The sequence below is a fragment of the Poecilia reticulata genome, chromosome 11, assembly GCF_904066995.2.
Source record: "Poecilia reticulata chromosome 11, P_reticulata-male-v2, whole genome shotgun sequence".
Lineage (NCBI taxonomy): Eukaryota > Metazoa > Chordata > Actinopteri > Cyprinodontiformes > Poeciliidae > Poecilia > Poecilia reticulata.
In genome coordinates, this window is record NC_088840.1 from 22,174,934 (window position 1) to 22,191,252 (window position 16,319).

The 16,319-nt window shown below is 35.4% G+C and overlaps 2 protein-coding genes across 3 annotated transcripts; both read left to right on the plus strand.

The window, feature by feature from the left end:
- The first annotated feature begins 3,529 nt into the window (after positions 1-3,529).
- On the plus strand, positions 3,530-9,590 carry LOC103472583 (uncharacterized). 2 transcript variants are annotated; one of them, XM_081612475.1, is made up of 2 exons: positions 3,530-3,884; positions 7,461-9,590. In XM_081612475.1, exons 1-2 carry the CDS (start codon positions 3,716-3,718, stop codon positions 9,188-9,190), a joined length of 1,899 nt encoding a protein of 632 aa, XP_081468601.1. In that variant the 5' UTR covers positions 3,530-3,715; the 3' UTR covers positions 9,191-9,590. The 2 variants fall into 2 exon arrangements, with proteins under 2 accessions (XP_081468601.1, XP_081468600.1); XM_081612474.1 differs by lacking the exon at positions 3,530-3,884 and adding an exon at positions 5,084-6,331.
- Positions 9,591-10,076: 486 nt separating this feature from the next.
- On the plus strand, positions 10,077-13,738 carry LOC145553661 (uncharacterized). Its single transcript, XM_081612466.1, has 2 exons — positions 10,077-10,498; positions 11,625-13,738. Exons 1-2 carry the CDS (start codon positions 10,330-10,332, stop codon positions 13,604-13,606), a joined length of 2,151 nt encoding a protein of 716 aa, XP_081468592.1. The 5' UTR covers positions 10,077-10,329; the 3' UTR covers positions 13,607-13,738.
- The last annotated feature ends 2,581 nt before the right edge of the window (positions 13,739-16,319 follow it).

The following is a 16,319-nucleotide window of genomic DNA, read 5'->3' on the forward strand; positions in this document are numbered from 1 at the left end:
AAGCCTTTCACATGTACTACTTGTGGAAAAAGTTTCCGAGTCAAATTTGATTTATCTATTCATATGAGAATTCATACAGGTGAGAAACCTTTCTCATGTGGAACTTGTGGAAAAAGTTTCAGAAGCACGTCTCGTTTAACTTCTCACATGAGGATTCACATGGCAGAGAAGCCTTTCACATGTAAGACTTGTGGAAAAAGTTTCACACGAAAAGATCATTTAGTCAAACACATGAACCTTCACATAGGTGAGAAGCCTTTCATATGTATGACTTGTGGAAAAGGAGTCATTCACAAAAATAATTTGGCTAGTCACATTATAGGTCACACAGGAGAGGAGCATTTCTCATGTGGGATCTGTGGAAAAAGTTTCACTTATGAAAATGGTTTACCTGTTCACGAGGACTCACAGAAGTGAGATGGCATTATGTTAACTTCAAATACCAAGGTGCTCTGTAACTTGTTTTGTGCTGTAATTACATCTAGATCATATCTTTGATTTGTTGTAGCTTGGTCCAGAAAATAATTTCAAATAAGACTTCTAACTGAAGTTCTTAGAATTCATCTTATTCTTCTAACTTCACATCTTAAAACCAGATTTGAGATAATAGTCACTGGGAATCTTAAATGAAATTGATTTCAAGGGTGTCTTGAAGGAATCAGTGGTTTGGATTTTCACAATTAGAATGTAAAGCTTATCGAGTCTTGTGTTTATCTTTTTGCTGTATTTATACAGAGTTTTTGTTAAATTATTAAATGTTTTTTCTTAGTGGATTCATGGTAAGAGTTCATGTATGGACTGGTAATTGTCCATTGGGATTCATAATGTTTTCTGTATTCATATCTAATTATCACACATTATTATTATTATTTTCATTATTTTCTCTGTTTCTGATTCAGGAAGGAAATCATGCTGATTAAGATTTCAACAAACCAGGCATAAGGTTGACTAAATCGGGTTGATACTGCAGATGTTTTACTTTTTTTGTTTGTTTAAATATATAAATCCTTGTTAAAGCTACTCTGAATTGTAAAATAAATTTTATTTGTTTTTCATTCATTACACAGGGTCTCTGTTTGAGAATGTTTTGTTTAGGATGTTAGTAAATGTATGAGTAATATAGAGTGACTGTCATTACAACTATTTGTACTTATACAATAAGGTCAATTTACCAGCACAGTCGCGCAATTGCAATGGCGCAATTCAGGCAGTGGCGGAGCTAGACTTTTAAAGTTGGGGGCAAGGGGGGGCCAGGACTACCTCTGGGGGGGACAAAATTTGAAATGTGTGTGTGCACACACACACACACACACATATATATATGTATGTCAAGATGAATTCTGTCATAATTTAAAAAAATAACCAAACTGAATATTTGGTTATTTTTAAGCCCCTCTGTCATTTGACATGTTATAATTGACACCTTTGACTGGCGCACATGGAGACATGATAGACTTTACGCAGAGTTCATCGCAGAGGAAACTAAAATCAATCAAATAAAAGATCCTTTCTGAATATCATCTGATGGACATGTTGAAGAGTTATGGACACCTTGGTTAGGAAGCTCTGTTGTGAACAGGTAATTTGACAGGTAACAATAGTTCGGGTCGGACCAGAATTATTTGCCCGATGGTGGCTCGGGCTTCTAATTAGTTTACATTTAATAAGTTTGCAGCACACAGAGAAAACCTAAAGAGAATATGATCTACTTATTGTAGTTTAAATAGAGGAATAGCAGCTGACTGTTGAGAGAGGAAAGAAATTAAAGTGCAGATCCGTTAGGCAGAAACAAGCGCAGTGCGCTGGGCAATAAATGCTCCACCGTTACGCTCCAATTAATCACACATGAGATGACAAACGCCAAATATACAATATATAGTTACACTGCTTAGTTAATGGTGTTTTAAAAACAAAACCAGTAAAAACGTAACTGAGTAAATACATCAGATTCCCTCCTCAGCCTCGTCTTGATAAGAATAGAGCAGTTCGCTGGTTTCTGTCCAGAATGTGATCAGCTGACCACTTGGTGCTCAGACAGTTTCAACTTTACGCACAGAGAACATCGTGGAGCTCATTATTAATCATACTAAGAACAATATCTGTCAGAGAATCATCTCTGATCTGGACGCTTTAACGGACCAGAGGCTTTGGAGCGTCCAGCTGATCCGCTTCTGCGGGGTTTTTCTCCCGCTGAAGGAAGTGATGCGGAATCAGGAAACGATCAGAGTTCTGTCGTCTTCTAATCACGTCATTTCGTGAAATGTTTCCTGATTTCAAAAACGTTCTCGCAGAAAAATAATAAATGTTTCGTTTGATGACTACAAATTGGAAATAAAATGATTTTTTCTTTTTTTCTTTGACGGTCAACGAAAAAACTCTAGCGCCACCTCTGCTCCAAACTACGAACATTGTCGGCCCCTCTTCGGTTTATTCTCTTTTTTGCGCAGGATCAATAAATAACTTATTGGTGTTTTACCATCACCACCAGGTATGAAGTGCTTTAGCCTTTGAGTTGCACCACAGCGCAGCATAACTGAAATATCCAGGAGAAGAATTTCAGCTTCAACAATAACAATACTTGTTCCAGGAGTACAAGTATAAAGGAGGCTGGTATAGCGCCTGATAAAAATCTATTTATTTATGTCACATGGACTTATAAAAAGTCTTATACATTTTCTTTTCATATATTTATTATTGTTTTTCTTCTTTAGATATTAGGTTGACTTAGAACGATTCCAAATAATGTGCAGGAATAACCTGGTGCTGTTACATGTCAATCATCAGGGGGGACCACTGCGGGGCCAATCAGATGACAGGGGGGGCACTGGCCCCCCCTCTTGCTCCGCCACTGAATTCAGGTGGATGTGAAAACATAACCATAGACATAATAAACTTAATTGTTATGTGTTTTCCCCTGTATATCATTTTTCATTTAGTAAATCAAGATCCTCCCCCGAAATTGAAGCAGTACTGCTTTTTGTTCCATCAATAAATTAACTTTTTTCACTGATACAAAGTATCAAACAAATAAATAAATAAAATGGCTGAATCATACTGAACTCCATTTTCCACTGTAAAGTCTAAAATGAGACTGAGCTAACAAGACAAAATAATTACATCTGTTATTGTTTGGAGTATTCAGATCGTTGATAAATGTCTTTTGCAAGTTTAAGTTTTTGGTTCACAAATTAGTGAAAAAATATAATGTACAAATTTTGCTAAATTCCAAGAGTGGTTGTCAGAAAAGTACACGTAAACTTTTGCCAGCTATTGTCTCATGTAGCTCTGATTTTTGCATTGAAGTTTTTTTTTTGTTTTTTTTTTTTAAAGGTATTTAATATTCTAATATTAAAATGAGTATTTTCATTAGCTGTGTGTGTAAAATTCTTATAATTAATTTGTTTATTGTAAATGGTTGAAGACATAATTCTTTGTGTGTTAACTTAGAGTAAATCAATTAGTAAATTGAAAAACACAACTTTTAATTAATATTCTGATTTATTTAACATCACTTTATTAACAGATGAGATTCATGGGAGATTATAAAATGTAAAGCGGAACTAAAAGTTGTTCTCAGTTTCTTCCGTGAAGCTTCAGTGAAACACGCGAGAAATGAAAACGGCACAGATCGCTGCGTTCACTTTTCTTCTGTTAGAATGTAGTTTGAATACGGGTTTGGTGTTTTGGGTAAACCATTTGACTGTTTGCAGTTAAAATGTCTTCAGTTCCGCCTCATATAGAGTCAATCAACGAGCAGTTAACTCCTGCTGAAGAAACACTAACGGAGTTTTATAAAATCATCGTCAAATCCGAGGAAGAGATGGACAATCAGCGCGGACTGCTGGATTTCTCTCGATTACCCCAGATAATCTTACATCGAATAGGTACGAAACACCCTCACGTTTTACTGATTAGACAGGTTAGAGAAAATTGTCTTGGGCGTCTCTGAACTCGACATCCTCTTTAAAGGGTCGTTGCCCCGAACTAAACGACTGAAATAACAAAACTACTCTAAAACGTAGAATGAGCATTCGTGACCTCAACTATTTACTATTTATTATGTAATATCAAAATTACAGTTTGTGATCCGTGGCTTCCTTATCTCAGCTCCCTTTACATGCTGGTTATAGTTTGTGTGTACATTGTTTAGTTTTAGTTATATTGTCTATGTAATTTTATATATCTGTTTATTCATGTCTGTTTATAAGACAAGAGCTATTTTTTCTCTGAACATCATGCTGAGAGCTACCATAGGACACAAATTGTAAATTAAATTCTGTTTACCTATTTTATATGCAAATACACGTTAATTATAGCAGCATTTTTAAAGACACCTAATGCAGTTCCTTTCTTTGTGAACAGATTTTCCTCCAAAAAAACGTGCTATTTTTTTGTATTAAAAAATATATATTATTATATTTCCTATCCTATTCAACAATGTAGACATCGTCTCACATGCAAGGCCACACAGGTAAGAAGACTTTCCCATGTGCGACCTGTGGAAAAACTTTCTCTACAAAAGTTATGCTAACTATTCACATGAGGATTCATACAGGAGAGAAGCCTTTCACATGTGTTGCTTGCAGAAAACATTTCACTCAAAAAAGCAATTTAGCTACTCATATGAGAATTCACACAGGGGAGAAGCCTTACTTATGTAGAATCTGTGGAAGTCATTTGTCGACCAAAGATAGTTTAGCTTCTCACATGAGGATTCACAAAGGTGAGAAGCCTTTCTCATGTGAAATCTGTGGAAAAAGGTTCACCAACAGACAGAGTTTACCTATTCACATGAGAACTCACACAGAGGAGAAGCCTTTCTCCTGTATAACTTGTGGAAAAAGTTTCACTCAAAAAGGTCATTTGACTGATTACATTAAAGGTCACACAGGTGAAAAGCCTTTCACATGTACCACTTGTGGAAAGAGTTTTAGGGAAAGAAGGGGTTTGACTGCTCATATAAGAAGTCACACAGGCGAGAGGCCTTTCTCATGTGAAATCTGTGGAAAAAGGTTCACCAACAGACAGAGTTTACCTATTCACATGAGAATACACATGTGAGATGGAATTATGTGAACCTCAAATATCAAGTTGCTCTTGAAATCTTTCTGATTATAATATGGCCACAAAGTATGTATAAGGTTGACCAAATCTTAATCAGACCTGAGATGTTTTACTTTTTTAAGTATCTTCATTGATAGCATCCTTGTTAAAGCTATTCTAAATTGTAAAGTTCTTTTTACCTATTTTTTTGTCATCCATTACACAGAGTTTGTGTTTCAGATGTTTTTTCTGGATGTTGGTAAATGTTTTAGTGATATAGATTCAAATAATATCACTGTCAGTAAAATCTTTTGTAGCTCTTATAAAATATAGTGCAATTTATCATCATGATGGTGTTGTTTTTTCAGTTTAGCAGTGGATTTTGAGATTCCCTTAAAAAATTATTTAATAATATTCCAATTTTATTTAACAGACTTATGTAAAAAAGATGTGGTTCTGGGGTGACTGGAAAATTCAACGCAGAACCAAACAAATAGTTCACAGTTTCTTCTGTGGAGTCACAGTGAAACACACAGAACACTATCATTCTTAAAATTAACATTATTCTGCTAATTTTACATTTAAGTCAAGATTTTGTATTTAATAGTAGTCTTAAATAAAATGGGTTTTAATTGTGTGTGTGTGTGTGTGTGTGTGTGTGTGTGTGTGTGTGTGTGTGTGTGTGTGTGTGTGTGTGTGTGTGTGTGTAAAAGTGTATCAAAGCTACATCGTTTCAAGTAGCTTTGATTTCTGAATTAAATATTTAAATGTTAAATATTTTTTACATATATTGATGTCAGGGCAAAATTTCAGTAATTAACATTAATTCGTTGTGGCTTAGCTTGTATAATGTCTTTCACACAGTGAATCAAGGTACTGAAAGATAAATACTTGTATGTAATCACATTATTCAGAGAATTATAAAAAATGTGGTTCGGGGGGGACTTAAAAATTCAACGCGGAACTAAAAGTCTTTCACAGTTTCTTCAGTGGAGCCACAGTGAAACGCATAGGAAATGCAAACAGAGCTCAGCTAAGGTGTTAGCTTCCCTTGTGTTAGGATGTAGTTTGAATACAAGTTTCGTGTTTTAGGTAAATATTCGAGTGTTTGCAGTAAAAATGTCTTCATTTCCGCCTCAGAGAGAGTTAATCAACGAGCAGATAAATCCTGCTGAAGAAACATTAACGGAGTTTTATAAAATTATCGTCAAGTCGGAGGAAGAGATGGACGATCAGCGCGGACTGCTGGATTTCTCCCGGATTCCCCTGATTATCTTACACCGAGTCGGTAGGAAACAGCCTCACGTTTTACTGATTTGACAAGTTAAAGAAAGTTGTTTGGGACCGACGCTAAACTCGGTATCGAATTTAAAGCGCTGTTACACCAAAGAAAATGCCTGGAATAACGAATAGGCTCTACCTGAATATATAAAATACTTAAAATCATCAATTGTGACCTGAACTATTTACTATTCATCATATAATGTCAATTACAACAATGTATTCTAGTAAAAGTAAAAGAACCATATTAGCACTTTATCTTCAGTCAAAGTAAGTACTTGCTTTCAAAAATACTATTGAGAGTATTGAGAGTAAATGTACTTGTTGAATGCATTCCCTTGTGCATTAGTCTAGAATATCTTTAAATGTGCCTACTATATGTATATTTTCTTTTCTACATCAATAGCGCTGTACCATTTTAATGAACAGTCCTGGAGATAATGGATGTTTTAGGCGTCTACCCTCTTTTACAATTGGACTTATCATTCTCTACTTTAAAATTTCAGTGATGACCTGCAGAGTTAAATTCAGACATTTTTTATTTAGTTGTCTGCCTGAAAAAGGAAATAGGCACTGATCATCTCCACTGACAGTTAGTCAGGATGAAAGTGAATCCTTGTTCGTTTTTGTGAGGAAGTTGCGTTTGCCATTGCTTTCCACATATAGGAACGAGATTTTCATTGCCACAATAGAAAGTGCATTTTCAGAAAAGGGACATTATACCAGAAACCAGCAACAGAGGGGATGATGCAGGTTCTTCACAGGTAAGCAGAGTAAGTTGCTGAGAAAAATATATTTATTGTGGGCAAAAAAACAAAACAAACAACAAAAAAAAACAGGAAAAAATCAGGTCAGGGTGTTTACAGATATTTCAGAATTATTCTTTTTCACACTCCAGAATCTTTGTTGTCTGTATTACAGAGAGCACAGGAGGATGGCCATGTGTAGTTCATATTAAAACATTATTTATTTATTTATTTTTATTTTCAGATAATGTGTGTATTTTGTGTGTTTGTAAAGGCAGCAGATATAAGTCAGTCACTTTTACATCAGCCTGCATTTAGATGCATGATGGGATGAAAGTGAAGTTTATATTTTGCTGAAATTTATAACCTTGTGTTGTCTTTTTTGTCCAGAACTCCCACAACGCTGTGTGAATGAAGAGGATGCAGTTCTCACTGAACCCGACACCAAGGATGAGAACTTGACTTTAAGGGAAGAAAAACTTGAATCTGTGGAGATAAAACACCAGCAAAAAGAACCAGAACATCTGCTGATAAAATATGAGCAAATGGAACTGGAACAGCTACAGATAAAACAGGAACAAGAAGATTCAGAACATCTCCACATAAAAACGGAACAAGAGGAACCAGAACATCAGCAGTTTAAAGCTGAAGAAAATCAACTGTGCATCACTCAGTATGAAGAGCACCTTGTGACGAAACAGGAGATTGGAGACATTTTGGTGACTCCTCTTAATTTGCAAATAATCTACAATGAAACGGAACCAAATCAAAACCATCTCGTCTCTCATGCTTCTCCTGAAGTTGAAAATCAGGATCAGGAAGGAAGCAATTCTGAAGACCAAGGAGAAAAGAGAGACAAAGAGCAGAAACAAATCAAGAGATGTCAGACAAACAAAGAGCAGAAAGGCACTTCTGAGGGTTTAAAACAAAATACCCACAATGGGGACCTAAATTTATATTCCTGTAAAGTTTTTGACAAAGTCTTTTCTCAAAACAGTAATTTGACAATACATATGAGGACTCATACTGGTGAGAAGCCTTTTACATGTACTATATGTGGAAAATGTTTCACTAGAAAAGGTCATTTAGGTTCTCATATGAGAAGAGACACACGTCAGAAGCCTTCTACATGTATTTGTGGAAATAGTTTCACTCAGAAAGGTCAATTAGCTACTCACATGAAAGGTCACACAGGTGAAAAGCCTTTTACATGCATGACTTGTGGAAAGGGTTTTAGTGAAAGAAACGCTTTAACTTCTCACACGAGAACTCACACAGGCGAGAAACCTTTCCCATGTGCGACCTGTGGAAAAACTTTCTCTAAAAAAGTTATGCTAACTATTCACATGAGGATTCATACAGGCGAGAAGCCTTTCACATGTGTTGCTTGCGGAAAACATTTCACTCAAAAAAGCAATTTAATTACACATATGAGAATTCACACAGGGGAGAAGCCTTACCCATGTAGAATCTGTGGAAATCATTTGTCTACCAAAGATAGTTTAGCTTCTCACATGAGGATTCACAAAGGTGAGAAGCCTTACACATGTGGGATCTGTGGAAAACATTTCACCAATAGAAACAGTTTAGCTGTTCACATGAGAACTCACACAGAGGAGAAGCCTTTCTCCTGTATAACTTGTGGAAAAAGTTTCACTCAAAAAGGTCATTTGACTAATCACATTAAAGGTCACACAGGTGAAAAGCCTTTCACATGTACCACTTGTGGAAAGAGTTTTAGGGAAAGAAGGGGTTTGACTGCTCATATAAGAAGTCACACAGGCGAGAGGCCTTTCTCATGTGAAATCTGTGGAAAAAGGTTCACCAACAGACAGAGTTTACCTATTCACATGAGAATTCACACAGAGGAGAAGCCTTTCTCCTGTATAACTTGTGGAAAAAGTTTCACTCAAAAAGGTCATTTGACTGATCACATTAAAGTTCACACAGGTGAAAAGCCTTTCACATGTACCACTTGTAAAAAGAGTTTTAGGGAAAGAAGGCGTTTGACTGCTCATATAAGAAGTCATACAGGCGAGGGGCTTTTCTCATGTGAAATCTGTGGAAAAAGGTTCACCAACAAACAGAGTTTACCTATTCACATGAGAATACACATGTGAGACGGAATTATGTGAACCTCAAATATCAAGTTGCTCTTGAAGTCTTTCTGATTATAATATGGCCACAATGTATGTATAAGGTTGACTAAATCTTAATCAGACCTGAGATGTTTTACTTTTTTGGTTTAAGTATCTTCATTGATAGCCTCCCTGTTAAAGCTATTCTAAATTTTAGGATGTCTTTTTGTCTTAGCATTTTTACTTAAAAGGTCTTTTTCTCCACTGCTATTCTAAATTGTAAAGTTCTTTTTACCCATTTGTCTTGTCATTCATTACAGAGTTTGTGTTTCAGATGTTTTTTCTGGATGTTTGCAAATGTTTTAGTGATATAGATTCAAATAATTTTACTGTCAGTAAAATCTTTTGTAACTCTTATAAAATAAAGTGCAATTTATCATCATGATGGTCTTGTTTTTTCAGTTTAGCAGTGGATTTTGTGATTCCCTCAAAAAGTGATTTAATAATATTCCACTTTTTTTAACAGACTTATGTAAAAAGTTGTGGTTCTGGGGTGACTGGAAAATTCAATGCAGAACCAAATAAATCGTTCACAGTTTCTTCTGTGGAGTCACAGTAAAACACACAGAACACTATCATTTTTAAATTAACATTATTCTGCTAATTTTACATTTTAAGTCAAGATTTTAGATTTAATAGGAGTCTTAAATAAAATGGGTTTCAATTTGTGTTTTCAAGCTACACGTAGCTTTTATTAATGCTACATATTTTAAAGCTATGTAGTTTCATGTATAGCAGCTACATAGTTTCATGTAGCTTTGATTTCTGAATTAAATATTTAAATATTTTACATATATTAGATGTCATTGCAAAATTTCAGTAACAGTAATTCTTTGTGGCTTAGCTTGTATAATGTCTTTCACACAGTGAATCAAGGTACTGAAAGATAAATACTTATATGTAATCACATTATTCAGAGAATTATAAAAAATGTGGTTCGGGGAGACTTAAAAATTCAACGCGGAACTAAAAGTCTTTCACAGTTTCTTCAGTGGAGCCACAGTGAAACACATAGGAAATGCAAACAGAGCTCAGCTAAGGTGTTAGCTTCCCTTGTGTTAGGATGTAGTTTGAATACATGTTTCGTGTTTTAGGTAAATATTCGAGTGTTTGCAGTAAAAATGTCTTCAGTTCCGCCTCAGAGAGAGTTAATCAACGAGCAGATAAATCCTGCTGAAGAAACATTAACGGAGTTTTATAAAATTATCGTCAAGTCGGAGGAAGAGATGGACGATCAGCGCGGACTGCTGGATTTCTCCCGGATTCCCCTGATTATCTTACACCGAGTCGGTAGGAAACAGCCTCACGTTTTACTGATTTGACAAGTTAAAGAAAGTTGTTTGGGACCGACGCTAAACTCGGTATCGAATTTAAAGCGTTGTTACACCAAAGAAAATGCCTGGAATAACGAATAGGCTCTACCTGAATATATAAAATACTTAAAATCATCAATTGTGACCTGAACTATTTACTATTCATCATATAATGTCAATTACAACAATGTATTCTAGTAAAAGTAAAAGAACCATATTAACACTTTATCTTCAGTCAAAGTAAGTACTTGCTTTCAAAAATACTATTGAGAGTATTGAGAGTAAATGTACTTGTTGAATGCATTCCCTTGTGCATTAGTCTAGAATATCTTTAAATGTGCCTACTATATATTTTCTTTTCTACATCAATTGCGCTGTACCATTTTAATGAACAGTCCTGGAGATAATGGATGTTTTAGGCGTCTACCCTCTTTTACAATTGGACTTATCATTCTCTACTTTAAAATTTCAGTGATGACCTGCAGAGTTAAATGCAGACATTTTTTATTCAGTTGTCTGCTTGAAAAAAGAAATAGGCACTGATCATCTCCACTGACAGTTAGTCAGGATGAAAGTGAATCCTTGTTCGTTTTTGTGAGGAAGTTGCATTTGCCATTGCTTTCCACATATAGGAAAAAGATTTTCATTGCCACAATAGAAAGTGCATTTTCAGAAAAGGGACATTATACCAGAAACCAGCAACAGAGGGGATGATGCAGGTTCTTCACAGGTAAGCAGAGTAACTTGCTGAGAAAAATATATTTATTGTGGGCAAAAAAACAAAACAAACAAAAAAACATGAAAAATGGTCAGGTCAGGGTGTTTACAGATATTTCAGAATTATTCTTTTTCACACTCCAGAATCTTTGTTGTCTGTATTACAGAGAGCACAGGAGGATGGCCATGTGTAGTTCATATTAAAACATCATTTATTTATTTATTTATTTTTATTTTCAGATAATGTGTGTATTTTGTGTGTTTGTAAAGGCAGCAGATATAAGTCAGTCACTTTTACATCAGCCTGCATTTAGATGCATGATGGGATGAAAGTGAAGTTTATATTTTGCTGAAATTTATAACCTTGTGTTGTCTTTTTTGTCCAGATCTCCCACAACGCTGTGTGAATGAAGAGGATGCAGTTCTCACTGAACTCGACACCAAGGATGAGAACTTGACTTTAAGGGAAGAACAACTTGAATCTGTGGAGATAAAACACCAGCAAAAAGAACCAGAACATCTGCTGATAAAATATGAGCAAATGGAACTGGAACAGCTACAGATAAAACAGGAACAAGAAGATTCAGAACATCTCCACATAAAAACGGAACAAGAGGAACCAGAACATCAGCAGTTTAAAGCTGAAGAAAATCAACTGTGCATCACTCAGTATGAAGAGCACCTTGTGACGAAACAGGAGATTGGAGACATTTTGGTGACTCCTCTTAATTTGCAAATAATCTACAATGAAACGGAACCAAACAGAAACCATCTCGTCTTTCATGCTTCTCCTGAAGTTGAGAATCAGGATCAGGAAGGAAGCAATTCTGAAGACCAAGGAGAAAAGAGAGACAAAGAGCAGAAACAAAACAAGAGATGTCAGACAAACAAAGAGCAGAAAGGCACTTCTGAGGGTTTAAAACAAAATACCCACAACGGGGACCTAAATTTATATTCCTGTAAAATTTGTGACAAAGTCTTTTCTCGAAACAGTAATTTGACATTACATATGAGGACTCATACTGGTGAGAAGCCTTTTACATGTACTATATGTGGAAAATGTTTCACTAGAAAAGGTCATTTAGGTTCTCATATGAGAAGTCACACAGGTGAGAAGCCGTTCCCATGTTCGATGTGTGGAAAGAGTTTTGAGGAAAGAAGGAATTTAACTTCTCACATGAGAATTCATACAGGGGAGAAGCCTTTCTCATGTAAGAGCTGTGAAAAAAAGTTAACCTATAAAAGCAATTTAACTATTCACATGAAAACCTACACAGTTGAGAAGCCTTATACATGTATTATTTGTGGAAATAGTTTCACTCAGAAAGGTCAATTAGCTACTCACATGAAAGGTCACACAGGTGAAAAGCCTTTTACATGCATGACTTGTGGAAAGGGTTTTAGTGAAAGAAAAGCTTCAACTCACACGAGAACTCACACAGGTGAGAAACCTTTCTCATGCGGGACCTGTGGAAAAGGTTTCTCTACAAAGCGTGTCTTAACTTCTCATATTAGGATTCATACAGGTGAGAAGCCTTTCTCGTGTACCACTTGTGAAAAAAGTTTCACTCAAAAAGGTCATTTAACTACTCACATGAAAGGTCACACAGGTGAAAAGCCTTTCATATGTGTGACTTGTGGAATGTCCTTTAGTGAAAGAAGCAGTTTAACTTCTCACATGAGAACTCACACAGGTGAGAAACCTTTCTCATGCGGGACCTGTGGAAAAAGTTTCTCTACAAAGCATGTCTTAACTTCTCATATTAGGATTCATACAGGTGAGAAGCCTTTCTCGTGTACCACTTGTGAAAAAAGTTTCACTCAAAAAGGTCATTTAACTACTCACATGAAAGGTCACACAGGTGAAAAGCCTTTCATATGTGTGACTTGTGGAATGTCCTTTAGTGAAAGAAGCAGTTTAACTTCTCACATGAGAACTCACACAGGTGAGAAGCCTTTCTCATGTGGGACTTGTGGAAAAAGTTTCTTTACAAAAGACAGTTTAACTTCTCACATGAGGATTCATACAGGTTTGAAGCCTTTCATATGCACATGCTGTGAAAAAAGGTTCATCAATAAAACCAATTTAGCTCATCACATGAGAACTCATACAGGTGAGAAGCCTTTCTCATGCGGGACCTGTGGAAAAAGTTTCTCTACAAAATATGGCTTAACTTCTCATATTAGGATTCATACGGGTGAGAAGCCTTTCTCGTGTACGACTTGTGAAAAAAGTTTCACTCAAAAAGGTCATTTAACTACTCACATGAAGGGTCACACAGGTGAAAAGCCTTTCATATGTGTGACTTGTGGAAAGTCCTTTAGTGAAAGAAGGAGTTTAACTTATCACATGAGAACTCACAGGTGAGAAACCTTTCTCATTTGGGACTTGTGGAAAAAGTTTCTTTACAAAAGACATTTTAACTTCTCACATGAGGATTCATACAGGTGTGAAGCCTTTCACATGCACATGCTGTGAAAAAAAGGTTCAATAAAACCAATTTAGCTCATCACATGAGGACTCATACCCTTCTCATGTTGGACTTGTGGAAAAACTGTCTACCAAAGATAGTTTAACTTCTCACATGAAAAGTCATACAGGTGAGAAATTTATCTTTTGTGGGACCTGTGGAAAGAGTTTCACCAATAAAAATGATTTACTTGTTCACATGAGGAATCACACACTTTTGATGTTTTAAAGTGAGCATGAAGTGTAAGGTTCCTCTGTAAAGTTAGTTTCTCAAGAGTTAATTAAAATACTTTAAAAATTCTTCCAATTTTACATTTTATAAGATATTTCTGATTTTGGAAGGATGACTATGATGGAGATATTTTCAGTTTTCTGTTGAAATATTTTTGTTGACATACTTGATAAAGCTAAACAATATTGTTCTACTCATGTCTTTTTCACCAGTTTCAGTTTGTTTGAGACGGTTTTTAGGATGTTTGAAAATATTTTAATATAGATTCAATTTCTGGTATGAAAGTGATTGTCAGTGAAACAATTTTTAAGTGTCGTAATAAAGTCAGTTTACAATGATGATGGTCTTTTTTCATTTTAGTTGTCAAATGTTATTTATGTGTGTGTGTGTATATATATATATATATATATATATATATATATATATATATAGAGAGAGAGAGAGAGAGAGTTGATTAGTGCACTGATTTTATTTAATACAACCAAAACACGTCATAAAAAAGTTATAAAAGTTGGTGCAAATTAGTTACCTTTAAAAAGTTCATGTATTTACTACGTAGATCACAAATCTGCTAAAAGCAGCATGTTCATTATTTTTAAAAGCTACATCTAGATGTGCCTTCAAGGCGGGGAATACTCATGTAGCAAGTTTAATTTACAGACATTTACAGATTCAAATAACAATTGAAAACAAATATAACTAAATGTAGTTACATTTGTAAATCAAAAGGTTAAATGATTCAATTTAAATGGAGTTTATTGTAATTAGTTGTCTTTAAAGTATCAGTCTAAAAATTATTAGGACTCTATTAAGACACTTCGAACTTGAAGAAATTAAAGTGTGAACATAGAGTTTGTAGAAGAGTATTACACTGGACCCCTTTCTATTCGCGGTTCAGTCTTTGCAGATTCGTTGAGTCTTCTTTTGAAGAATGAAATATTTTGTAGATCTAAAGTACACAAATGAAACTGCAGCTTGGGAATCTGGCAGAACCGAACATACTGCTGTTTGACTCAGATTGGTTGTAAGACCAGCAATAAGGAAAAGTGCACATGTTAGCTGCTGTGCTACTGCTGAGACACTTCCCACTGTGCGTATTAATGCATATTTGTGTTTCAGCTGTTAAAATGGGCACTTTAGATTTTAGAGGGGGTGCGAAATATTTACAAAATTTAATTTGTTAAAGACCTGGGGTCCACTAAACATTTCAAGCAAATTTTAGTAGGCTTCCTTTTTTTGATTGTTAGAACTGTGGTTCACATTCCTTTGTTTCTCCTGTGTGGTTCTCATGTGATTTGTTAAATTACTTTTTAGAAGTGAATCTTCTTCCACAACTAACACCTGTCTAAGGCCTCTCACCTGTGTGAGCTCTCATGTGATAAACTAAACCAGTTTTTAGGCTGTAACTTTTTCCGCAGGTGATGCATGAGAAAGGCCTCTCACCTGTGTGGCTCTCATGTGTCTTGTCAAGTGACTATTTTGACAAAACAAACTATCACAAATTCGACAGGATTACAGCTTCTTATCTATCAGAGTTTTCTTGCTCTTTTTCAGTTGAAAACTGGTTTTCCTACATCTATTAATTTTTTGCTTTGGTTCTTCATCGCCTGTTGTCACACAGATATGCTCCTGGTTCTCAGCTTCAGAAGCAACCTGGAAGATAATTTGGGTTCCACTTGGTTCTGGTCCGGTGTGGCATTCTTCCTGATTAGCTGGAGTCAATGTGAAGGTTTTTGTCTCCTGCTTCGGCACCAGCGTCTCTTCTTCCTGACTGATGCAGAGTTCCTGCTCTTCTGGTTTTATCTGTAGGTGTTCTGGTTATTTTTGGTCTTTTATCTGTTGATGTTGAAGTTCTGCTTGTTTCATCTGCAGATGTTCCAGTTCCGGTTCCTCCTGGACTGCACTACTGCTCCTCTCCTGGTCAGAGAAATGTTGGTCAGTGAAAAACTCATCTGCTGTAGATACACAAAGTTTGGGAAGCTCTGATAATGAAAAAAGGAAAATCTTTTAAATATGTGTAAAATAAATTATTTTTCACTGTAATTATTACATGGCTCTACAGAGGCTTTATTTACAGTTCAGTTATAAACGTTTGGCTGCAACTAATGATTATCACTAATCTCTCAATAATCTATTAATGTTTTTAGCAACATTAGATTTTATTTTAGTGCATCTTCTGCTCATAGTACTGACACAAACACACTTGGTTCTCCAGTTAATGAACGAAAAGCCCACAAAATGTGCTAAAAATTAACCCTTAAGAAACATTATTTTTTTAATTGTGATTCAACCAAATCTAAAACAGATTTGGACAAAAATGATGGTGCAGTGTAGAATCACAAAATCTTACCAACTATTTTTGTTTAGTTTCTTGTCCAA